The sequence below is a fragment of the Zeus faber genome (genome assembly GCF_960531495.2).
Source record: "Zeus faber genome assembly, chromosome: 3".
NCBI lineage: Eukaryota > Metazoa > Chordata > Actinopteri > Zeiformes > Zeidae > Zeus > Zeus faber.
The window spans coordinates 27,775,098-27,801,449 of NC_137190.1; the positions used below are offsets into that span (position 1 = coordinate 27,775,098).

The 26,352-nt window shown below is 44.4% G+C and overlaps 1 protein-coding gene across 3 annotated transcripts in view; it reads left to right on the plus strand.

The window, feature by feature from the left end:
• The window catches only part of fbn1 (fibrillin 1), a 77,287-nt gene that overhangs the window by 49,127 nt on the left and 1,808 nt on the right, over nucleotides 1-26,352 (plus strand). For all 3 annotated transcript variants that reach the window (XM_079997684.1, XM_079997683.1, XM_079997685.1), the window contains exons 39-65: nucleotides 344-412; nucleotides 528-653; nucleotides 2,044-2,166; nucleotides 3,271-3,429; nucleotides 4,051-4,122; nucleotides 4,225-4,350; nucleotides 5,269-5,391; nucleotides 7,010-7,135; nucleotides 7,333-7,449; nucleotides 7,529-7,654; nucleotides 8,905-9,024; nucleotides 15,512-15,637; nucleotides 17,801-17,953; nucleotides 18,163-18,225; nucleotides 18,332-18,451; nucleotides 18,983-19,102; nucleotides 19,187-19,309; nucleotides 20,189-20,320; nucleotides 20,607-20,729; nucleotides 21,581-21,787; nucleotides 22,161-22,286; nucleotides 22,567-22,689; nucleotides 23,227-23,343; nucleotides 24,054-24,182; nucleotides 24,299-24,418; nucleotides 25,105-25,336; nucleotides 25,425-25,635. In XM_079997684.1, the coding sequence (XP_079853810.1) occupies nucleotides 344-412; nucleotides 528-653; nucleotides 2,044-2,166; nucleotides 3,271-3,429; nucleotides 4,051-4,122; nucleotides 4,225-4,350; nucleotides 5,269-5,391; nucleotides 7,010-7,135; nucleotides 7,333-7,449; nucleotides 7,529-7,654; nucleotides 8,905-9,024; nucleotides 15,512-15,637; nucleotides 17,801-17,953; nucleotides 18,163-18,225; nucleotides 18,332-18,451; nucleotides 18,983-19,102; nucleotides 19,187-19,309; nucleotides 20,189-20,320; nucleotides 20,607-20,729; nucleotides 21,581-21,787; nucleotides 22,161-22,286; nucleotides 22,567-22,689; nucleotides 23,227-23,343; nucleotides 24,054-24,182; nucleotides 24,299-24,418; nucleotides 25,105-25,336; nucleotides 25,425-25,635 (3,512 nt within the window). The remainder of the gene's footprint in view (nucleotides 1-343; nucleotides 413-527; nucleotides 654-2,043; nucleotides 2,167-3,270; nucleotides 3,430-4,050; nucleotides 4,123-4,224; nucleotides 4,351-5,268; nucleotides 5,392-7,009; nucleotides 7,136-7,332; nucleotides 7,450-7,528; nucleotides 7,655-8,904; nucleotides 9,025-15,511; nucleotides 15,638-17,800; nucleotides 17,954-18,162; nucleotides 18,226-18,331; nucleotides 18,452-18,982; nucleotides 19,103-19,186; nucleotides 19,310-20,188; nucleotides 20,321-20,606; nucleotides 20,730-21,580; nucleotides 21,788-22,160; nucleotides 22,287-22,566; nucleotides 22,690-23,226; nucleotides 23,344-24,053; nucleotides 24,183-24,298; nucleotides 24,419-25,104; nucleotides 25,337-25,424; nucleotides 25,636-26,352) is intronic.

A 26,352-nucleotide genomic window follows, 5' to 3' on the forward strand; every position in this document is an offset into this window, starting at 1 on the left:
TGGGACACATCCAACGTGTCGCTGAGTTCATGCAAAAGAAACTGAGAGAACCATGAATCAAATGGTCCCCTTCTAACAACTAAACAATTACTTTTCGAAACGGTTCATGTCATCCCGGGCTGACTTGAACGTGACTACACGCAGATGATGCACATCTCCGATCAACCAATTTTCCAGACGCCACTTCATTTACTCAAGACAGTCAACATATAGTGTAAGGCATCCAAAGGTTACAGAAACCGACCCCCCGCGGTGGGGAACCGCAGAGATGCCTCTGTTCCCCGACCGCTTATTACTTTGAGCTGCGCTGTTAAACGCGGCGTGGTGTTCTTCTGTGTTCCAGCGGAGTACAGAACCCTGTGTCCCGGAGGCGAGGGCTTCAGACCCAACCCCATCACCGTGATACTGGAAGGTATGCGTTTCGCAACTCGTCCTGAAACCGGAGTTTCCTTTTTGTCCCTTCCCCTAACCTTACCTCACCTGCTTCTTCCTTCTTCTTCCTCTCTGCGCGCTTCGCTCCGCGGCAGACATCGACGAGTGCCAGGAGCTGCCGGGTCTTTGCCAGGGCGGACGTTGCATTAACACTTTTGGCAGCTTCCAGTGCGAGTGTTCCAGAGGCTACGCGTTGAACACCGAAACCAGAGTCTGCGAAGGTGTGTGACACGTGCGCGGACATCCCCTTTGTCTCTATCAGCCCTCACGTTAAAACGCTCCCCACCCCACCCCCTCCCTTCCTGAACGCACACGCGAACAGCGAAGGCGTACGCGCGCAGACGGACGGAGATGACGTCTTCCTCTCCAGCGTTTGCCCGGGGATGTTCTCAGCGGATAGGAAATTGAGTCCAGCAGGTTGAGGCCCGGCGCTCACCGGGGACAGATGGAGAGGGAGGATATAAAGCAGCGAGCGAGAGAGAGAGAGAGAGAGAGACAGAGAGATAGGGCCGTATTCTCTGCAGCTTGTCCTCGATCAATAAAGCTGAGCTCTGGCTCCCAAAGGCTGTTTACCCAACACAGCACAGTCAGAGAGAGAGAACAAATAAAAGACCTTTTAACTGTGTCCAGGGGAGCACGCCTCTGATGTGGTGAGCGCCCCCTCCTCCTCTGGGGGACAACACGGTCCCCTTTAAGAAAGGCTGGAGAGGGGGAGAAGGAGGAGGCGAGCGGAGGGAAGAATTGATGGAAAGGGTTTGCAGGAGAGACGGGGATAAAGAACGATAATTTAAGGAGATCAAGGAGAAAGACAAAGGCCTCTTGATTATGTTTTCGGTTGTTATTTACCCGGATCACTTGTTTTTGGGGGTTTTTTCGCAAGTAGGGACACACTGACACCAGTATCAGATATTGATCCGGTACCAGGCTAATGTAGGCTAATGTGATACCAAGAGCCATATCAAACATTTTTTGCATTCCAGATGTGTCTAATGGAGAAAGATGTGTCGATTTTTCTGTTATGCTCTGATTTGCCCTACGTGGTGGTCTGATGGTCATTTATATCAGGGATTCTCAGCCTTTTCCTACTTAGGACCCTCAGTTTCATAAGCATTGGGCCACGGACCCCATTTGAGAAGATTCTGTCCCTGAGAAGGTTTTTATTGTTAGATAGGATTTAGCCCAATCTTCCACACATGTCTTTACTCTAGTTATGGAGATAACAATATGTGACAAATAATCTCTTGAACTTCAACTTCAACTTCAACAACGAAACTATGATCAAAACAGTCTTTAGTGCACATTCTCTAACGCTGCCGACGATGATATAATGGTGAAGTTTAACTATTAACCATTTTGCTGGGGGACCCCCTAGAAGGTCATGAAGGACCCCTGTGGGTCCCAGGACCCCACATTGAAAAGTGCTGATTTGTACAAATGTAGTTGTGTTACGCAGTCTTTAAAGGGTTGCCAAATGGCTGCAGTGGTAGCAAGTTAATCAATAAAAGGCGATATCTTTGCCTTCAATATATTTTTGTTCTATATCTCCGACAGTATATTATTTTGAATGTTTGCTCCTCCCAACCTTCACGTAACCGATTCGTCTCCGTGCAGATGTTAACGAGTGTGAGCGTACGGGGATCTGCGGTCCGGGCCAGTGTTACAACACCATCGGGAACTACACCTGCATCTGCCCCGTGGACTACATGCAGATAAACGGAGGAAACAACTGCATGGGTGAGTCCTCGCTCTACACCTCCCTGGACAAAGAAACCATCATTACGGCCTTAACCCCACTGTTTTACTTTGGCTGTTTGTTTGTGTGTGTATGTGCATGCGTGCCTGCGCGCACGCGTATATGGCTTACAAGGACAACACCTGAACACCCATCAGCATTAGTAGGACATTGGGATCGGGAGCATAATTAATCTCATAATTTTGCTCTCATAATTTAGTGTCCTCACGATCCGAAGCGCTGTATAGATGCTTTGAACATATTACATTTTTTCATTTAATTTGAACATATAAAATAAAATATATATTTATATGTTTTATTATTAACTTATTATTTACTTATTAACTTTATTATGTTAACTTTATATTAAATAACATATAAAGTAATTTTCATTAGTCTTTCTCTTGTTTTTAATATTTTTTATTAAAGTGGGTGCCACTTGGCCTTTCTATTTTCAAAATTTGTTTTACAACAAAAAATTAATCTTATGGACATTTCATCGTTTAATATACAGTTTATGTTAAATTTCCCAGAAAAAAACAATTTGCCCACCTCAGGTGTGAAAGCCTTCACCGTCATCTATTATGCATGCATTACTTGTGACCAGGGGTGAGTGTGACAGGGTGGAACATTTCATCCAAAAATGGAAGCCGCACAAAAACTATACAGGGTTAGATTCATGACATTTCACTGCATAAATGTATGACCGTATGTGTATGTATGTGACAAATAATCTCTTGAACTTAATGACTTAATAATTTGCTGTAAATAACATGTTTTTTTCATATATATCACAAATATTAGTTTTCTATATATATAATCAGTGATGGGTGGGTAGGTTATGCTTTACAGACTCATCAAACAGAAAACATCAAATTATCAGTAATAAATAGTCATATAATAAGTCATATATTAACTTTGCAGCATTTCATAGACCCCTCATGGAATGACTCCTATATCTGTGTGAGTGCGTCTGACATGTTTTTTTTCTGTTGTGAGAAATGACCTCTTCCCTTTCCTGACTAATTTTCTTCCCTCTTTGACACAAAACACACACCTCAAACACACACACACACAAACACACACACACACACACATACACCCAGATATGAGGAAGAGCTACTGCTACAGGAACTTCTATTCGGACAACAGGACGTGTGACGGCGAGCTGTCCTTCAACATGACCAAAAAGATGTGCTGCTGCTCCTACAACATCGGCCGAGCGTGGAACAGGCCCTGCGAGCAGTGTCCTGTACCGAGCACCAGTACGATTACACACACGCACACACACACACACACACACACACTCTCACACACACACACACACACACACACACACACACACACACACACACACAGACATACACACACACACACACACACACACACACGCATACACCACCCAAAATGTACACTAATAAATACCTGACACACACGCATATACCCCTGCACACTGAGACACACCAACACACACTCTAACATAGCACACACACACACACACACACACACAAATATTCAATGGATACCTCACTTGTGCATGCTCAAATATGAGCTTAATGCATGACCGCAGATGGGATCAACAAGCCTAGCTCCTGTGAAATTAGGAAAATGGGCCTTCCAGCGTTATTTATTAAGTTAGTTATGGGTTAGGTTATTTAAGTTAAGTTATTTAAGTAATACATCTTGTATCTTTATGACAAGTTCAATTAAAACAAACAAACAAGATATTAGTTTTAAATGCAATTACACCCTTCCCAGGAATGACTATAAACTATAACCACTTTAAAAAGCAAATTTCCCCTTTTATCCCATTATCCATTTAACGTGAATTCTGTACGTTCTAATTCTGTGAAGTTTTGCCTATTTGACTTGTTTTGTCCAATCAGACGAGTTCCTGACACTGTGCGGCAGCGAGAGACCCGGATATTACATCGACATTTACACCGGACAGGTCATCGGTGAGATCCAGCACAACACCTAATATCTCAGCGGTATCCCAAAGCGGAGGTTACAGCTCTGTTCATAACTCCGTTCTTTATATCTCTTTTTTTGTGCATAAGACATCGACGAGTGCAGGGAGATCCCCGGAGTGTGTGAGAACGGCCTCTGCATCAACATGATCGGCAGCTTCAGGTGTGAATGCCCCATCGGCTTCATCTACAACGACAAGCTGCTGATCTGTGAAGGTGATACCCCAAAAATACTCCACGGAAGGTTCTCTATTTCAGGGTCGTTTAAGATCAAATCCAGCCTCGGGACGGGTTCTCAGTTACAATCCATAGTGAGGCAGGGGAAAATGAAAAAGAATGGAGAAAAAAAAAACGTCAGGTAAAAACTGAATCGTAAGAACCCTTGAAAATGGAATTACGGATGGTTAATAGATGGTTTACTCCAGACATTCTGAACCTCAGGGTCGCGCTTGATGTACGCTCGGGGCTCGGGATAGGTTTGAAATGTATCATAATTTCTATATAATCTGTTTGGGGCTCCCTCAGAAATGTTCTTATTTAGTTACTCGTTACCCTGAATGTGAATTGTAATACATACTTTTAGTTTTTTCAATTACTATTATTATTAATTATTAACTGTTATTATTATTATAAGTAGTAGTAGTATTATTAGTAGTATTATCATTATTAATAATGTATTATTATTATTATTATTATTATTATAAATAATAATAATAATAATAATAATAATAATAATGGTGATTAATTGTAATAATAATAATAATAATACATAATACATAATTAATAATGATAATGATAAACACAAAAAGTAAAGTAACGATAATACAATTTAAAATTAAAATAAAGTAATTTAAAAAGAAGATTTGTCACACTCTAATTGCTGCTCTAATTTCTGCAATAATTTTGAGATCTAAAAACAGGGGGCATGGGCCAAAAAACGATAAACCAGAGAACACGTGGCTGACTGTTCCAGGAATTATGAAAGTGGATTGCATGTGTGGATAACAATTGTCAGCTGCACAATTTCCAATAAAAAAGAGACGTGATGCCGGAGAGATTGAATTTAAGCACTACTATTACCACTAAAAATAATGAAGATAATAATTCTTCTTCTTCTTCCTGTTCCTCCTCTAGACATCGATGAGTGCCAGAACGGTCCGGTGTGCCAGACCAACGCAGCCTGCCTGAACCTGCCGGGGAGCTTCCGCTGCGAGTGCAAACCCGGCTACCGCTTCACCCCTACTGGACAGTGTCTGGGTACGGATCCCACTCGAAAATAAGGTTTTTACATTCAAGAAGGAAGTAAAGAAAGAACTTAGTCTGCATCTCAAATGGAACAGAGAACAGCCTCTGTGCAAGGCCTGAAAGTATTTGGTGAAAGTTATTTGCGGCACTGGGAATATTTACAAGGCTGTAAAGACGTCCTGTGCAGTAAGAACACTTAAACCGCCAAATAGAAATACCTCGATATCTTAAATTTCGTAATATTTTAGGGATGACTATTGGTGCTTTCACAAGATATTTACACAGTCTAGGTCTAGGAAGTTCAGAAAGTTGCATTACTTTGCTGTAATACAGCCTCAAAGACATTTAATTATACTGCGATATTACACTAACCAAAATTCCAGACAATATCTATTCTTATATTACAATATGGATATTATCACGATATATCGCTCAGCCCTAATAAGAATACATTCATAGAAATGGATTCATGTCATATAAAGACACAAAGTACATATAAAGTATGAAGGAATATGGAAATGGACAAGGAATGACGACATTCAACTAAATTAGATGAAACTCGTTGATCCAAACATTCCGGGCCATTGCCGAGCCAAATGAAAAAAAACAACAAAAAAAACCACCCAACCCAAATAAAACAAAAAACACTAGGAACGGGCTGACAATGGCGGTGCTGAAGAGGAGCGGCGCCATGCCGTAGCGATTAGCGAGTCCTGAAGGACGTGGGAAGGTGAGCATGTGAAGAATTTGTTGTGGTCTTACACCGCCCGGGTGTTTTAATAACTCTGAACCTTAACGCCTCGCGCTGTTATTCAAGCAACCTGGAAGGCATTCTGTGATACGGAGCCAGACATTGTAAAAATCAACATTGTCCTTCCCCGCCCTGCTTCCTGCTTTTATGAATGTGGAGGCCCGGCGTCGGCCCACTTGCTCAATACTGTCCATAACACAGTGAGAGCGAACGTGAAATGAGAGCGAAATGAGAGAGCCTGGACCTCCAACATGGGAAGATGACCTCTGACTAGCACTGCTTGATATTGGCTGTATGGCATCATGGTAAAAGGAAAATTTCAACGATTTTAGTGATTTTTTTTTTTTTTTTAACGAAACTTTATTTTTGAATCATTGGGAGTCAACCTGAGTGACTGGAATCAGAATCTTGTTTAATTGACCCAGTATCTGCTGCGCACCAGAGCAATCATGACCAATTTCTTCGGCAATCGCAATTGCCCCCCAAGCCGTTGGCTGAAGCTATTCTCTGGAGTAATAACGCTGGAGTAATTTAAATTAGTAAATAATACCCAAGTGATGATGACCTTAAATAGGATCCTTGAGATGATCCTCAGGTGTATGAACCACAAAGTGCAAGAATCAAAGCAGGTTGTCCAGCGATCGCCAGGTTGTTGGTTTGCTGCCTCTGCTCCCCCTGGAAATAAAGACGTTGCTTTGTCCATGAACTGCTTCTGACGGTCTGGTGGTGAAAGTCGTCCCGATTTCCTTGTTGGTGTGTGAATGGGATTTTAAAGTCCTTTAAGCGGTCACAATGGTTATACGATTGCCATAGAAAGGCTTTGCCATATCATGCTAATTCCCACTGCAAATTACAGTCTAAACAATCTCGTCCATCCAGATCGTAATGAGTGCATCGAGAGCCCCGGGGCGTGTAGTCCAGGCCAGTGCATCGACACTCTGGGAAGCTACCGCTGCATCTGTCCCAACGGCTTCAAAACGACCGCGGAGGGCTCCATGTGTATCGGTAAGTTCAACGTAAACCACAAGGGTTGTTTTGGGTACATTTATGTTCCTTTGCTATGCATAAGCAAATTACACAAGCCGGATGTGCACAGGAGATTGTGTACTTGGGTAACATTGGCTCCTACTAGACAGTGTTATTTTCCATTGATTATTACCGTCGGTGTGTTAAGACTGTTTGGCGGACTTTTGGGTTTTCAGACGTGGACGAGTGTGAGCGGCACACGTGTGGCAACGGGACATGCAAGAACACGGTGGGCTCCTACAACTGCCTCTGCTATCCAGGCTTCCAGAACTCGCACAACAACGATTGCATAGGTTTGTGTTTGGGAATTTGAAGAAGAGTGCGCGTCTTGGACCAGATTGGGATTTGACACACACTTGTTTTGTTGGCCAGACGTTGACGAGTGTTCCACGCAGAGAGGCCTATGCAGGAACGGACAGTGCTGGAACACCCTGGGAACCTTCTACTGTGTGTGCGGAGACGGATATGAACTCACCGCTGACGGAAGGCTGTGTGTGGGTAAGGGTTTGCAATGAAATGAGTAATCTTTTGTCTAAATTAATGGTATGACCTAAGCTTGTTCATGAAATCAGCTCTTAAATGTGAGCCCGTTTTATTTGAAAACTAGAGTGTTTATCTAATATCACGGATTCGCTTTGATAATCAAAATAGATTGTCCCACTTCATAATAACATAATAAATTCTCCCACTTCATCCTCCCCTATTTCATACAGTACATCACCTCCCTTTTTTGCAATTAAGCTTTTCTGACGTTATTTGGCTGGGTTTGTCACTACTTCACATGCTAGGGAATTCCCCGGTGGCTGCTTATGCCGTTTGGATTGAAAGAAGAGGAAAAGGGAGAATTGACCTGTGACCGTTTCAGTGGACCTTGCAGCCTACTTCAGAGAAGACATTATATGATGTGTCCTCTGAAGAAGGCTGTGGAGAAATGATGAGGAAGCATGACAGATATCCCCCCTGAAGAAGGCTGCGGAGACATGATGAGACATGATGGATGTCCCCACTGAAGAAGGCGGTGGAGATATGATGAGGAGCCGTGACGGATGTCCCCTCTGAACAAGGCTGTGGAGTCATGATGAGGAGACACGAAGGATGTCTCTTCTGAGTGAAGAAGGCTGTGGCAACATGATCAGGAGACATGACGGATGTCCCCCCTGAAGAAGGCTGTGGAGACATGATGAAATATGATGGATGTCCCCGCTGAAGAAGGCTGTGGAGACATGATGAAACATGATGGATGTCCCCACTGAAGAAGGCTGTGGAGACATGATGAAACATGATGGATGTCCCCACTGAAGAAGGCTGTGGACATATGATGAGGAAACATGACACGTCCCCTCTGAGGAAGGCTGTGGAGACATGATGAGGAGACACCAAGGATGTCTCTTCTGAGTGAAGAGGGGCTGTGGAGATATGATGAGGAGACATGACAGATGTCCCCTCTGAAGAAGGCAGTGGACACATGATGAGGGGACATAACGGATGTCCCCTCTGAACAAGGCTGTGGAGACATGATGAGGAGACATGACGGATGTCTCCTCTGAGGAAGGCTGTGTAGACATGATGAGGAGACACCAAGGATGTCTCCTCTGAGTGAAGAAGGCTGGGGAAGAACAGTGTGAAGAACATTGTGAGACATGATGGATGTCCCCATTGAAGAAGGCTGTGGAGACATGATGAGAAGACATGACAGATGTCTCCTCTGAAGAAGGCTGTTGGTGACATGTATGTGTTTTTACCTTCAGATATCAACGAGTGTGCGGTGAATCCTGGAACGTGTGGAGCGGGGACCTGTGTGAATCTGGACGGTTCCTACAGATGCATTTGTCCGCCTGGATACTACCTCCACGAGGAGACATGTGAAGGTAAATCAAGCCACCGCCCATCTCCTGTTCCACCTTCTAAACATTTATCGGGAGCTTGAAGCATCTCAAAAAATGTCTTCAAATCGGGAAAAAAACAGCTTATAATTTATTCATTCATTCCGCTGCATGGTCATTAAACACGGAAATGAAACGTTTGAAGCAATACAGTCATATAGCAGAATCTCTTTCCAGGGTCTTTAAAGTTGTTCACACACACACACACACACACACACTGCATTCCCTCATTCCACCTCCCCCTCGCACGTGGGAGATGTTTACGTAGTGGGACTGAGACTGATGAGGAGACGCTCGGCGGACTTTGGTTCTTGGAAGGGCCCAGCACATTCTCAGCCTCAATAACAGCAGCAGCAGCAGCAGCAGCTGCTCCGTGTGACAGCTGGACATGTGACCAGACCGCTGAAAATCCCAAACGTCTGAAAATCCCATTATCTGTCGGTGAAACTAGATACCATTGAATCAGACACGCCGCATTTATTACAGACCGCTCTGATTCAAGCATTAGGATACCCTTATCATTGAAATGTTATGAAGTGGTATTATGGGCCAAACTGGGCTGTGATGGACTCACAGTATGTGAAGGAGTAGCGAAAGGGTGGGTTCAGGTTCAATGCAACTCCTTTAGTTAACTGGGAAATCAAAAATTGCCTTGTGATTAATGTAATTTATTTTGAATAACTCTCTTTGAACAATTTGACAATCTGGTTTCCAGGCCTTCCATAGTACTGAGACAGCCCTAGTTAAATATGGTTATTAATGATCTGAGGATCTACCTGGACAACAATAAACCCTATTGTTTTTGTGCAGATTTTTATTATTATTTTAATTATAATTATATATATATATATATATATATATATATATATAATTTGCTTTTAATTAGTGGTCCAGCCCCGAAGGTGCCAGAGGCTTATATTTTTTGTTGGTGCAAAACTGACGTCAGTGGTGTGTGGATCTCATTGATCGCACTCACACACAAGATGAATAAAATGTGTATTCGGGGCGATCCCGACATGCCGTCCTCCAAGTTTGATCCACATCGGTTGATTATTGTGGAATAATTTAGTACTTTAGTAATGCGGGTGCATGCGCAAATGAGGGTCACATGATAGCATGCTCGCACAGGTCACATGATAGCATTGCACTGGTCAACAACCAGGTCCACACGAAGATGGCGGCATGTGTAGATGGGATTGACGTCAGACTTCTATAGATAAACGCATAGACAATCTGAATAGTTATATTAAAGTTTCATTTCGGAGGATTTAGATGTATATTTTATACAACACAGACAATTAATCCTATTATATAATTAAAGAACCCAGAATCGCGATTGTGGCGCCGCCCCTTGCGGCCGCCTGCGCGAGCACCGCTTGTCGATTCCGCACATTTGAGTATTTTCTGAGCTTAAAGAGCTTGTGTGTAATCACCGGGTGTCATGACATTTCACTGCATATATGTACAACCGTATGTGTATGTATGTGACAAATAATCTCTTAAACTTGAACCCTTAAACTTGAATAACCTCCCTATGTCAGTCCTTTTAGATGTCAGTGCAGCTTTAGATACTGTCGACCACAATATTCTCCTTGGTAGACTTGGGAAATGGGCTAGCATTTCTGGTAATGTGCTAAATTGGTTAAAAACGTATTAAGCTGTTCCAGAATATTTTGTATCCCTCAATGACAACTCCTCGGCTAAATACGAGGTTACATGCGAGGTCCACCAAGGGTCTATTCTAGGTCCTATATTATTAGGGTGGATAACCTTGACTTCCAATGTTATGCTGATGATGTCCAGCTATATATTTCTTTCTCAGCAGATGATTTTATCCCTGTTGATTTACTTTGTAAATGCATTCAACATATTTACCTGTGGATGTCACAAAACCTTTTACAGCTCAACAATGAAAAATCGTCATGGTTATTGGTCCAACAGCCAAGCGAGAGAAGCTAATTCCATGTTTAGGAACACTGGCACAAGCACAAAGCCTAAAACTCAAAATCTTGGCTTGGGTCAAATTAGGTCAAAATTTTGATAACCACATAAGATAGGTGACCAAAACAGCCTTTTATTGCCTTAGGAACATTGCCAGAGTTCAGCCGTTTTTATCCAGGCAGACACGGAAGTCTTGCATGCATTTATTATCAGCCGTTTTGACTACTCTAATGCTCTCCTGTCTGGTCTACCAAAAAAGTGCACTAGGCAGGCTTCAAGGAAGCATTGTCTTCCACTTATAAACCGTTCTGGTCATTCCCCACAATAGGAGCGGAGTATACCCTTTCCAGATTTGGTCTAAGGTTTACCTGGCTTTTGTAACAGAGTTATTAGGGGCATTGAGGGTGGGAGGATCCTAATGGCATATAATTCTTTAAACATTTAATATAGAGGGGTAACTAATTTATCTTTAAACAATTTGTATATGTGGATTGGTATACCATCTGGTCCAGCTGTTCTGCCGGCGTTCAAGGCACCGACAGTCCCCAAAATTTCTAACATGGTTATCTCCATCTAAGAAGTCCCTTGTTCCCTACGGAATTTGTGGAATATCAAGTTTTTCCTCAGAAGTCAGATTGCATGTTTAAATTGTTAGTATCTTCTGAGCAGTAAAGATTTTCATAGAACTGTCTAAATGCTGCATTGATTTTCCCTGTGTCCGCAATTGTTTTTTCCCTTCCTCATCCTGGATGTGAGTTATTACTCTCTCTGTTTGTTGCTGTTTAATTCAAGTGTTGAGGTCAAGTGAGAAGTTTTCCTTTTTTTCTCTCCTCGTTCATAGTACTGTTGTTTAAGTCTGAGCATGTTGCCAGTGGCCTTATTGGCAGATAGCCTGTATACTCAGAACAAAGTGACAGAAGTTCCCTATTTGCATCCGTCATATTCAGTCCAGGTTGAAATATTTGTCTCTGCAATATTTTAATCTTTGAATCTAACCAAATCATTCTTTCCTTGGCTTGTTTGGACTTTTTGCTTGAAAAACTGAGTATTTGTCCTCAAATATACGCTTTGAACGCCTCCCATCTAATATTGCGGAAGTCTGAGTGGTGTTTATCTCAAAATATAAGTCAAGTTGTTGGCCTATCCTTGAGCCAGTGAGTTTGGAATCTCCATTTGGGAGGGACACTCACCAGCTTTCTTTCCATATAAATGGGAAGGGGGTCACAGTTATTCAATGTTATCGAATAGCAGCCAAAGCCTAGATTCAACTAGTGCAAAAGGCAGCTACATGATAACTGACAAAAAGAGTAATCGAGTAAACGAAGTTAAGTCTGTGCGTCATGACGCTCCATACTTATTAAAACCTCAAAACTTGAAAGAATTAAATAAAATCATATGAATAACTTATTAAAAACAAATATATCTGCTTAGTAATTATTGAATAATTCTTAAAAAAAATATTGACTCACCCTGAAGCGAGAAGCCATTTTTTATTTGGGGTCCTGCCCGCAGTTTTTGCTTGAGTTTTTATGATAATTCATCTTCTTGGCGTTTCTTGGGCTCAAAGTATTCGAAACACGGCAACCACAGTACGCACAGACATGGGCGAAGTCTCATTAGACACGGGACATTTTACATGTCTTGTTGTTCTTGTTTGACCAACATCAATGTACATTTGGAGCAGAAATTAGGGAGAAGGTGTTGAGCGTTGACCCAATACGAATAGTCTCAGGAGCTGGGAGCTTTGTGACGTCACCATCGTAAGTTATATAAGTCCGAGCTTCGTTTCTCAGAAGTCATTTGCATCCACAGACTTGTGCCCTGTGGACAGGCACGGGTTATGCGTTCACGGACAACCCGGGCCGATGCTGCGTTTAAACAAAGTTTTCGCCTTCACAAAACCCTGAAAACTATAATCGGTCACAGGAGGCGTTTTCGCACCTCAGGAAGTTCTAAGAACCTTTGGAGGAACTGTCCCTTTGTTTTGGTTCTCGTTGGTGTCAATATAAAACTGTGTTTTACGGAACCTCCAAAACCTGCAATATGTGCCTAACATGACTAAACTGGACTGTGTATTTCTGCCTGCAACTATTATTATTATTATTATTATTATTATTATTATTATTATTATTTGTATTATTATTATGCAGGGCCGGAACTTAATTGTTATTGTACGAAAGCCCCTTATTGTTATTTTAACAGGAAAAATAACCCCAAATTCTCAAATTTTGAACCCTAAAACTATCTGGAAAAACAACTTCTGCATGACACACGAACATGTGAGTGAAGAAACAACACACATTGTGTCTTGTTTGAACCCTGCTGTCACAGAGACCTCCTGGTCGAAGTTTCATCCAAATTGATCCACATACAGAGCAGATATTAGCGAAAAACCGACCAAAAATTTTTAAATGTGAAAATTGAAAAATGTCGAACCAAGCTAAAACGATCTGAAACACATACTTCGGTGTAAGTTAGGTGGCGTGGAATGGGTCCCTGTGTAGTCTTTAGAAGTAATCAAACTACCGATTTATGTGTAGATTTTTATAGCTTCTTACCTGGTAGATGTCAGTCGATCTGTATTTTAAATCCGTGGTCCACATAACTTCGCTGGATTAATGACAAAAAGGATAAAAAATAATCCTTGAAATGTTGACTGAGCGTCCCTTGAAAAAACTGTAATGTGCGACTCAGTGAGCAGTTCAAAATCCAAGGTGGTGTCGGAAAAATAGATGCCGTGGAATGGTTATTACTCACAGAAATATCACTGAAAATCTAAGAGAACAAAGAAGCCATTGTCCAAACATCCAGTCGTCAAGTTCAGTCACAATATAAAAAAAAAAGACTGAAGAAACGAGACAAGCAACCAGGAGACGACAGACCGAGGGAAGCCCATGCTACGTTCAAGTAAACTCAGAAAATCGTGCTTCGTTTCAGAGAACCCGAGTAACTGTCAAACACACCCAAAACAACTAAACTGGACCCTGTGAGTTGCTGCCTGTAACTATATTTTATTATTATTATTATTATTACTATTATTATCACATAACGATATAAATAACATTAATGGTTTGGCAGAACAAACCACTGCACATACAAGGGCAGCTGTGGCTAAAAGTTTCTGCTCCATTGTTAAGCATTTTGTCTTCTTGTAAAATTCCACCAGGAGCAGGATGGCAAATATTCTCAAAAGGAATCTAGTTGTAGTCTTGCAAATGGTGACAATGCTAGAAAAAAAAAAACCAAAAGCTCAGTGACTAATGACACATTCTCTTTGGATGTGAGAGGGTGTCAGACTTTAGTCTTTTTAAAGTCTTCAAGTGTATGGCAGACATAATTATTACCCGATTTTCATTACATTTATCGTTATCGTGGCACATTGCCAGACCAAATTAACCCCTAGTATCACATGCATGTTGTTTCTCAACCATACCTTCTTTTCCTAAAGGTAATAACAATATAACTACTTTAACCAGGAGGCCATTGCATCAAGATGCATAACAAAATGGTGCAAAATTGTAGCTTTCGTAGTTTTTAGGGTTTAGGTGTAGGGTATCAAACATTTATAAATAATTGCGTAAATATTACGCAATGTATATAATAATTTGTTTATGCTTGTGTAGAATCCTTAAGTCCGTATGATATCAACTTTGTTTTAAGAAAATCATATTTTATTTGTGATGTCATAGAGAAGAACTACACTACCCATAGTCCTAAGTGTAACAGTGGCATCTCTAATTGGTGGAACTCATTGTTACCATGGAAAATGTTTACCCCACTGGCTGATGAGGACGTTGAAATTTTCAGCCAGGCGCTCAAACAATGACATTTATATCCAGTTCAATTGTATCTATGAATCAAATCCATACTAAGGGTATGACCCTATATCCCTATTCTTGCCCAACCTTGAATTCAATAGGCCATTCAATAGAGAAAAGGTAAAACCAGTATCCCGCCTTTAATTTGTGCTAGTCAGAACAAAATTTAAACCCATGCATTTTAAATTGTAATACATCCATGGTCCCTCTCCCCATCTCCCCGCGCTGGCATTCTCACATCATGTTAGTTTAGTATCTGCACCCCTCTCCCCCTCTCCACATTCGATTCCTCTTAAATCAAAGAAAATCTCCCCATTCAAATTAATTGGTTGTGCACGGTTCAATAGATTAATTTTCTTGACTATGAACACGAAAAAGCAGGTTGATATATTTGTATTGCTTTTTATATATATATATATATATATATATAAAAAATTCTCATTTGTTTTTATTTTTTATTTTCTTGTGTTTCTTATTTTCTTAATTGCCATATTGGAATTTGTATATTTTATGTAAAGCACTTTGAATGCATTTGCATGCCTGAAAGGTGCTCTATAAGTACTATAAGATTGATTTGGTTTGATAATAATACAAATAATAAATTCCCTTTGAGTAATTCAATTTGTGCTCGGTGCTGTCCTGTCCAAATACATTTTTGCAGATATCATTGTTTTTGGAGTGGCAGTTTTGTTCATGCTGTTGCTATCTTTTAGATATCGACGAGTGCTCCCAGTCTCCTGAGCTCTGCACCTTCGGGACGTGCTCCAACACCGAGGGCAGCTTCATCTGCCTGTGTCCGGAGGGCTTCCAGATCTCTGCCTCGGGCCGCAGGTGTCTGGGTAAGTACGGCCGAGAATGGAAGACAACGTAGATAAAGAAGATGATAGTGTCTTGTATGTTTAGACTTGGGTCAGTCAGATATATAACTCATACTAAATGCTTTTTCTCTTGTTTTTTCATGAGAAATAAGCACTCCAAGTAAGGTAACAGGATCTCAGATCAGCAATAATTAAAGTGCCATTTCTCCTTAAATTGAAATTAGCCACACTTAACCACGGAGCGAATGGGTTTGGTCTGATGCCTTGAGCCACAAAATGTAATTAAAAGTAAACACCAGAGCAGATGACACCATCAACGGTGTTGACACTGGCAATATCGTCCACCGTATTTATGTCATATTTCACGAAACAAACCAAAAATAGTGAGCAGTGAGGACCGGTCAGCACTGTGAGGTATTGGGACTTTTCTGCTGCTGCTGCCGCTGCCTCTCTGATGCCAAGGGTGGATCTGAGTGGATCACTTTTCCATTTCCTCACACCATGCGTGTGTTTATGTGTGTGTGCGTGTGTGCGTGCGTGCTTGCGTGTGTGCGTGTGTGTGTGTGTGTGTGTGTGTGTGTGTGTGTGTGTGTGTTCCTGTCCATATGCGTGTTTTCGGGCTGGGTGGAGGGTTCTCTCTCCAGACTCCAGCTTCTAACAGGGAGTTCCCCCGCCAAAACGCTGAAGTGATGACATCATCAGTTCAGCCAGCAGCTTTTACAGTTAACCCTCTTTGCTGCTCTCTCTCTCTCTCTCTCTGGCAGCTGGGAGGGAGGGGGGTGAGGGAGGGGTGGGGTGGGGAGGGGGTGCGGCTGGTGCAATGCGGAGCGATATGCATTGCCATCCTGTGCTTTTGGGAGAAATTTAACTGAATTTGGTGTTTTACACACATAACTGCTGAACCGGGCCAATGCCGAGCTCCTGTTTCACCCACTAACTGCGAAATGTGAAGTTCTGCTGAAATTTAAGTGGAAATAATGCGTGCTCAGTGAGGGTGTGTCAACAGCAGTTCTCTATGTTTGGGTAGCTGTGTATGTCGAATAAAATAACAAAAACTATATGGGAAAATGTGAAAGTGATGATGAAATGACCAAAAGAAAACCCCCTACTTGAGGTCCTTGCAGTAAAATCTTGCCGTCTCTTGGCCAAGGGGCCGACCGGCACACACTCATCTTTCGGGATTTATTAATGACGTTAACGAGGGACTTTCAGACTTTCATGCCCATTTCAGACGTTGAAATCCTTCTACGTCAGCAAAACGCATGACAGAGAGAAGGACGTCAAAAATATTACATGAAGTATTGACAATGCTTCATTGATTATAATGCCAATGTGTCTCGATGCTCTGTCGACCGCCGTGGTTTAACCATCAGACACTTCAACACCGTCCACATTGCTTGACGCTGTCGATAACGTGAAACTCCAATAAATATCATCAGTTTCAGATCACGTACTGTTTACAAGCTGCGCAGACTGTGACGGACAAACACTTGCTGAACAGCTGTGCAAAGAGCGCATGAGTCTCTTTTTGAGAAAGGCTGACAAATCAGTTTCATGGAAGAAAGAAACATGAGACATTTTGACATTCTTTACAAAGCACCAGGTGCCCCTGTATGTGATCTTTGCTGCTGATCTTTGCTGCACACCCAGGTGTGAGTGTAGTGTGTGTGTGTGTGTGTGTGTGTGTGTGTGTGTGTGTGTGTGTGTGTGTGTGTGTGTGTGTGTGTGTGTGTGTGTGTGTGTGTGTGTTTGTGTGTGTGTGTGTGTGTGTCTGAGAGAGAGTGCGAGAGAGAGAACGAGAGAGAGAGAGAGAGAGAGAGAGAGAGAGAGAGATGGCGTCTGGTCGTGGATTATTTGTGTTGAGTTAAGTGAAGGCCAGCACTAGCAGGAGAGAGCTGCCATATGCTTCTCATTACAAGTCAGTGCTGCGAGCAGGAGGGGAAAACAGATGAACTGGACCAGCCAGGGAAATAAAAAGAGCGAGAGAGAGAGAGAGCGAGAGAGAGAGAGAGACACACACACACACACACACAACCCAATCAGTGCCTAGAAATGACTTTAAAGGGAAAGAGAAATTCCGATTTGAGATAATTAAACTTTCATTCTCCCATCTCTTTTCTTTCATCCCGTTTCCCATTTGTCTCTCTGTCTCCCTCTCTCGCTCGCTCTCCCTCCACCCCCAAGACATCCGCGTGAACTACTGCTACACCCGCTTCGAGAACGGCCGCTGCCTGGCCCCCAAGCCCCGCAACACCACCAAGGACCAATGCTGCTGCAACCCCATGCTGGGCCAGGGCTGGGGGGACCCCTGCGAGATCTGCCCCAGCAAGGAGGAAGGTTAGTATCCCCCAAACCCCTACAAACCCCGAACAAATATGCAATATAAGTGCACCTACATGTAATCCTACCACAAGACTCCTCCAGTTCGTCCATTTGAAGAAATAACAGCCTGGTCTTTTTATCTGCTGACCATGGCTCATCACTCATGACTTCTATTAAGGGACATTGTTGACCTGCTTTGGGGTGGGGTGTCTTTCACGTTCCAGAGGCGTATCGTATTCTGTGTCCCAACGAGGGCTACAGGAGAGGGCCAGGCGACGACCCTGTGGGTACGTTAGCTGTCTTTCCTGTCTCTCTGTCTATATATTCAGGCAAGTTTTTTCTATCTATCATAAAAATAATTGGTCTGTTTGTGTCCGGGTGCGCCCTGCGTAGATATTGACGAGTGTCTCCACGAGCCCTGCAGAAATGGCCAGTGCATCAACACGGACGGCTCCTTCCGCTGTGAATGTCCCATGGGCTACCAGCTGGACACCACCGGCGTCACCTGCGAAGGCCAGTCAACGCTCTGCCTCTTCCCCTTATTTCACTCGAAGTCAATAAACCTGCCTGCATGTCGGCGTCCACCTGACGCTCTGTAGAAACTTTAACCGCGCGTCAGCCGCGGCCCCCGATCCGGTACCCGGTTTCTGTATCGGCCCCAAACCGGCACAAAACCGCCGAGGGGGTACAAAAAAACCTAAACTTTTGTTTGTGATATTTATTTTTTTAGTTGTTTTACTGGAATTAGTTATGTTGAGGCGTGTAGAGATGTGATCATATTTTGTTTTTCAATGTTATCACTTTGCACAGCGATTTTGTACAAGTCAAGTTAGTGGCAATGTAATTCCTCCTGTAAGGTAGTAAAGTGTTAGTTTGGACGTGGTACCTTTAGACAGCCATCTTCAAGAGCAAATTTAAGCGCCGTCGTTGTTACAGAGAAAAATATATTGGATTGGTATTCCACTATCGGTATCGGTAAAAATAAAAAGCGGTTGGAGGATAATGATCTTCTAATGAAGGTGACGCTCCTCTCTTCCACAACAGACACTGATGAGTGCGACATCGGGAACCCGTGCGGCAACGGCACGTGCACCAACGTGGTCGGGGCCTTCGAGTGCGCCTGCGACAACGGCTTTGAGCCGGGACCCATGATGACCTGCGAGGGTACGGGGGACTTGTTTTGAAACACAGCATGACACACACGTACGTTTTAACTTTTTTTTTTTGACCTTGCCGTCTTCTGTCCAGACATCAACGAATGCTCCCAGAATCCCCTGCTGTGCGCCTTCCGCTGTGTCAACGTTGTGGGGTCCTACGAGTGCAAGTGTCCCACAGGCTATGTGCTGCGCGACGACAAGAGGATGTGCAAAGGTACGACACCAGAAATTCTCGACGCAGGAAGTGATGTTGCGTTCACGGAAGCCCTGAACTGAATACATGAAAAGTATACAAAACATACTAAGTATACTTTCAGGTAATTCTCTAAAGTATTATATGTGATTACATAAAAAGTATACAAAATATACTAAGTATACTTTCAGGTAATTCTCTAAAGTATTAATTGTGAATACATAAAAACTATACAAAATATACTAAGTATTTATTAATTTAACACACTAAGTATGCTATTTTTTGCAGTTGGGTTGTAACATAAAATGAGTGGTGCTGGCTCCAAAGTAATAATGAAAGAAAAAAGAAGAAATTGTCACACTATAACTAACTACTCTAATTGCTGTTTTCGGGAGAGAGTTTCAGGAGGAGGTTGAGAACCCCCGTACCACAAACTCATCGCCTCACTCAAGTGGCAGACGTTGGTAGAACCCAGACCTAGAGCCTCAGTGAGACAGCCCGGCCCCCGCCATAAAGTTACATAACGCACGTCACATATCTCCCCCAAATCCCTCTCTCAGAGTTACTTTCCTCGCAGCCCGAGTGGCTGTTTACACCTCCCGCTCCTCGCAGATAGTTTTGCTGCCACGGCAACGGTTGTATTTTGCAGGGAAGGGCGGCGGGGCACTGAGGAATGAGTCAGAGGCTCTATAGCATCACTGTTTACTTAAGCGTCCAAACAGACCACCGGCTCTCTCATACATCACCCCTAAGAGAGGTCACTTTCCAGGGGCGGAGCGGGGGTTAGATAGCGTATCTTACATATCACATTGAGTGTACCAGGTGTACACGTGTCTGACCTTCTATAGATGCCTGTAGGTGTACATTTGACATACTCGTTGGGTTTTTTCTGTTGTCTAGACCAGAATGAATGCGAGGACGGTATCGACGACTGCGCCACCCGAGGCATGACCTGCAAGAACCTGATCGGCACATACATGTGCATCTGCTCGCCCGGCTACACGCGCCAACCCAACGGAGAGGGCTGCGTCGGTAAGACAGCGTCAAGATTCCCGTTCCTTGTAAAAAAAAAAAAAAAAAAAAAAGGGCCCGAGCAGTAAAATCTGGCGAGCCTCACGACATCACAGACGACATTAAGCGGTATAACTTTTATCACTTAAATATTTACCCATCTTGGTAAACAGCGGCCCACCGGGTTTCTAAATTGTTAATGTTATCCATTGTAGCTCATTGTGAGCATCTACCATTTTGACGTTTCAGTGGGTACCGTACAACAAATATAAATAATTTAGAATAAACATACGTGTGTGTGTGCCAGATCTGAACGAGTGCTCCAAACCGGGCGCCTGCAAGAACGGCCGCTGTGAGAACACCATCGGAAGCTTCCGCTGCAGATGCGACCAAGGATTTCTGCCCAACCCCTCTCAGACAGAGTGCATAGGTACAGGAAAACCATCTCTTTCCCCCTCCACCGTCTCCAAAAATAAGCATCATTGTATTATGTGTATTTATATGGTATTGTATCGTATTGTAGAATCTGGCCTGTGGACCGTATCTTTGACACCCCTGGTTTGGATAATGGAAAAAAATGTAATATAAGAGGGATCTGAATATGTTGCATTAGCTACATACTCTAGGACATGAACATTGTGGGCTGGAGTGTAATTTAAGCTTTATAATGCATACATGTACTGTAGGTATGACCATTTGTTGCGGATGAAGTTGGCCTTGTGTGGAGCGTCAACGCAACAATGATGTTCGTACCCTTCAGCTCCCCAGTAGCACTGCTGTCTGCAAAGACCCTGTGAGAACCATGTTCTCATGTTCTGTGTTTATCAGACAAAAAGGGGTCTAGAAAATCCCTTCTAAAGCCTTCCTCCGCAATCTGAATATCTGCTTCTGGGAAGACGGGATGTACTAAACCCTACGAGGGAAGGGAGACAGGCAGCGCTCTGAGCTGCTATCACTTTGCTGCACCAGACGGCGATGACAGCCGGGGGGGGGGGGGGGGGGGGGGGGGTTTGTCTTATCGACTAAGGCCCCCGGCTCCTTCTGATGCCAGGGCCTGTCTGGGAGGTTTTTGATTCTGGAAGGTTTTGATTCTGGAGTATTAGGGGGAAAAAACTTTGATTGTGGTCCTCAGGGATCTCCCCACCCACCCCACCCCCTTCCCTTTGCACCGAACCACCCAGGTTTCTCCTGGACCTCCCTCTCTATCCGTCTGTCCCTCCAGCCTTTCCCCTGTTTTTTCCTACTTACGTTTTTTTTTTTTCCGACCCCGCCCTCCTCCAGATAACCGCGAGGGCTTCTGCTTCACCGAGGTGCTGACCACGCTGTGTCAGATGTCCTCCAGCAACCGGAACCTGGTGACCAAGTCTGAGTGCTGCTGTGACCACGGCCGGGGCTGGGGTACCAACTGCGAGCTCTGCCCCCTCCCCGGCACCACCCAGTACAAGAAGATGTGCCCGCTGGGCTCCGGGTTCACCACCGATGGCAGAGGTACCTCGCGGAATGGAAATTTTATGAGAATATTCTACCTTTACGAGCTTTCTATTTATAATTAAAGGCCAAAGAAAACTTTATTTAATATTTATTATTAATAATATTTAATATAATTAAAAAATAAAAAAATTATCGGATTATTTTATTACATATTATAATTTATTCCATCGTATCTAATATTAAATGAAAAAGCAATAAAAAAAATAAGCTGCCTATTTATCTTCTTATATATTTGAGTAAACGAACAGCAGTCTCACTATAATGGTCAGCTAGAGCCCAAATAGAGTATGTCATATAATGAGTATTTCTATGTGGAGGATTAATTTGTGAATCCACTGCGATCCACCTTTTCTTCCGCCATTTCACGCAGACATCGACGAGTGCCGCGTGATGGGGAACCTGTGCAATAACGGCCAGTGCATGAACACGCTGGGCTCCTACAACTGCCTGTGCAAGCCGGGCTACACCACCGACATCACCAGCACGCGCTGTGTGGGTAAGACTGAGAACCCGGAACGCCGTCGCGCTGCTCCCATCGGATCCATTTCCTGCAGTCTAGCGACGCGTTGGAGCTACTGTACTTCGGGGCGACCACGTAGACCACGCTCCCCATCTGAGGAGAGAACGAAAACGCAGCTGATGTCTGTCCGTCTCATCATCTCTGTGTTTGTGGAATTTCTGGGTAAAAGATCAAACTTTTCTCTCTCTCTCTCTCTCTCTCTCTCTCTCTCTCTCTCTCTCTCTCTCTCTCTCTCTCGCTCTCTCGCTCTCTCTAGATGTGGACGAGTGCATACAGGCACCGAAGCCTTGTAACTTCATTTGCAAGAACATAGAGGGAGGCTATCTCTGCTCCTGCCCACGTGGCTACATCCTGCAGGAGGACGGGAAGAGCTGCAGAGGTGAAGCACGCACACACACACACACGGTTAGGGTTAGCCTTGAACCCTGTGCCGGTGCTTTCCTCCTTGTCCCCAGACGCCCCTGCTCTTACAGTGCGCATGTCCACGACTTCACTTTGAAACTGGAAAATACAGGATTCTGTGACCCGCCGCATTTTTCTGTGTCCCTCTTTTTTTTCACTTGTTTGTGAGTCTAAACAAGTGTGTTAATCTAATCTTTTATTTACCGTGGCGGTGGTTTCCCCTCACCCCCCCCATACACACACACACACACACACCCAGTTCCACTTCATGTTTCCGGTGTCTGGTTCACCAGGAGTTCACTCGTAGGTCACTGACTGTACAAGGTCTGGAATTCAACTCAAAGAAAGCTCAAAGCCTAACTCCCCCTTAAAGTAGTACACATACTGGTCAAAGCCACTCATGACTGCAATTTCCCACCGCTCGGACATTTTATTTATTCTTTTGTCCCGTTATTTGGAGCGATATCCCATCCACAACCTCGTCTGAAGTAAACAAATGTGCCCTCCTCTCCAGATCTGGACGAGTGCTCGACCAAACAGCACAACTGTCAGTTCCTGTGCGTCAACACCATCGGCGGCTTCACCTGCAAATGCCCCCCAGGGTTCACACAGCACCACACCGCCTGCATCGGTAAGACACTTCTTCCTCCGCGCGAATACGGACACGCGTCTGCTTCATCAGGTGTTTTTCCCTCACCCCTTCACAAATTGACGCCCGTGCGTAATCCACCGGGGGGGAAATGGGACTTCTCGACGGCGCCACGCTTGGAAATTCCTCCCCCAAATTCCTACTGCTCTGGGTGCCCAAAGCAGGGACTATGCGGCACTTTTCCTTCCCCTTTCTATCGCACGCTATGCCTACCCATCCCTGCTCGTACAAGGCTCGCCGAGGCCCTCTTTCTAACGCTCGCTAACCCTCTCCCTGAGTTAATGGACCCAGACTGATATCACACTGATCTCATTAGGCTTGACTGGGTTTGAGTCATGGGAGCTTAGCTATGCCTTGTTATGGAGCACTGCAGTGGGTTGCCATGGCGACCTCGGCCTCATCTCTCTCTCTCTCTCTCTCTCTCTCTCTCTCTCTCTCTCTCGACCACAAGGCAGCCCCCATGACCAAACATTTAAACTAAAACCGAGGGGGTGAGGAAGCCTCGGCCCCTGCCCCCGTAGGGTAGAGCACTAACCAGCCCCCCACAGCACCACAGCCTGAAGGTCATAGCACAGATCACCTGTTCCCACCCAAACCTTGACGAGTGATGCCCCCCCGGGTTAACACTTTCGGCACACATAATTAGCCGTCAGAGCGCTAACGGTGTGTGCCTTCGCTCCCGCCTCGCACAGACAATAACGAGTGTGCCTCGGACCCCAACCTGTGCGGCTCCAACGGCGTGTGCCAGAACAGCCCGGGCAGCTTCACCTGTGACTGCCAGCGAGGGTTCTCACTGGATTCCGCTGGACAAAGCTGTGACGGTCAGTTCACCAAGAGCTGCTTCTCTCAATCTGACGGTCGATACATAGCAGAAGGGTCTCTTAAATTATGTGTGTGTGTGTGTGTGTGTGTGTGTGTGTGTGTGTGTCCCTGATAGATATGGACGAGTGTGACGGCAACCACAGGTGTCAGCACGGCTGCCAGAACCTGGTGGGGGGCTATAGGTGCAGCTGCCCACAGGGATACCTGCAGCACTACCAGTGGAACCAGTGCGTCGGTGAGTGACGCCGCTGGCGCTCATTCTTCTACCGGCGTATTGGAAAACTCTTAATTGTTTTTGGTCTGCTGGATATACCCACGGATAATGTGATGAGAGGATTTAAAGGAATCCACGAAAAATGAATTGCAGCGATTAGTTACATACAGGTAAATGGGCACAGGAACCAAGTCGCCTCCGCACTTCTGCTCCAAAAGTTTTGATCCGCATGCATCCGCATAGCTGCTTTATTTGACTTGACTTTATTTATTTATTTTAAATGCTCGGGGGTTTTTTGTAAATGTCTCAAATGTCTCAAATGTAAATATCTTATATACTTTTTTTCTGTCTTCTGCATGGTTGGGGATTGGCCTGATTAAGATGAATCGTTTTATTGCTCACATGGCACTGGCTTCACTTAGTCCAAATTTGAAACTCGAACTCGGATCAAAACATTCACATGCAAGTGAAGGAAAGCAATAATATTTCCCAACAAAACAACGGCGTGTGTGATAGATTGAATTAGCAGTCACGCACTTCAGGAATTACGCTCATGACATTCGTTCCAGATTTTCTTTTGTTGTTGTTGAGGTTCCCAGTATTGTTGTTGCGTCCTCGAACCAGGACGACCCTCTGTTTTTTTTTTTTGTTTTTTCCTTTCCCTTCCCCCTCCTCCTCACACTTCCTGTTTACGTCCTGTGACCCAGATGAGAACGAGTGTCAGAACAGCCAGATCTGCGGGGGCGCCTCGTGCCACAACACGCTGGGGAGCTTCCGCTGCCTCTGCCCCACCGGCTTCAACTACGAGCAGACCAACGGCGGCTGCTCCGACATCAACGAGTGCTCCAGCACGCAGAACCCCTGCAACTACGGCTGCTCCAACACCGACGGCGGCTACCTCTGCGGCTGCCCGCCCGGCTACTTCCGCGCGGGGCAAGGGTACGTGAAGCTCCGGCGTTTGGGTCTTGCTTTTATGTCCGTGCAGGGAGTGAGCGTTGATCGTCACTGAACCCTCCTTGTGGTCCAGGCACTGTGTGTCCGGCGTGGGCTTCGGCGGCGGCGTCAGCCTCGGACAGGGAGGAGGAGGAGGAGGAGGAGCAGGAGGGGCGGAGACGGACGACAACTCCCTGTCCCCTGAGGCCTGCTACGAATGCAAGATCAACGGCTACCCCAAGAAGGGACGCCAGCGCCGCCACGTCGACAACTCCACTCTGGAGGAACCCCTCGGCGACGCGCAGGTCATTTATCCGTCCGTTTTTTTTGCTGTAGGGGGCTGCGATTTGCCGTCTGCTAATCGACCTCTTTTCTGCCGCGGCACTTTTTTTTTTTTTTTTGTTTTACAATGAAATAGCGCCATGGCACATGTCGTGTCACAAAATGTCACAATCATGTGGATCTGTTCTCATTATGACCTACTCATAGTTAATGATGCAAGACCCTCGAACGATTTGCTCGTAACGAACAAATCTTTGAAATGACTCAGGAATCAAAGTGGAATAGTTACCGAGGTCTAAATTAAAGTCGAGGGCAAAAAAGGTAATGGTATTTGGCGTAAACGTTGAATGTGACTGATTTACACTTGCATTCCACCGCATTCCCCCGAAATAAATCATTTTGACGGAATGAAATGGTTCTTGCGAAGATTCCATTCACAGCTCGGAGCCAAAACCGACTCTTCTGACTCTTGTTTATTGTTCGGGAGGGTCCTCCCTCGCTCCGCGTGCGTCACACCAACTGAATCCAACGAAAGAGAGCTCCAATTGAACGACCCTTTAACCAAGTGACTCGTCAATTACCGAATCTCAAAAAAATTGTCAAACCTTACGTCACTCATAATATTATGTGTGACGTAATGTGAGCTTTTTCTGATGAACACTGAGCTGCTATTCCGGCTGGAACTCATCAATTAGACAAATGAGTACAACCTTTTTTGACCTTGCAACACCATATTCCAT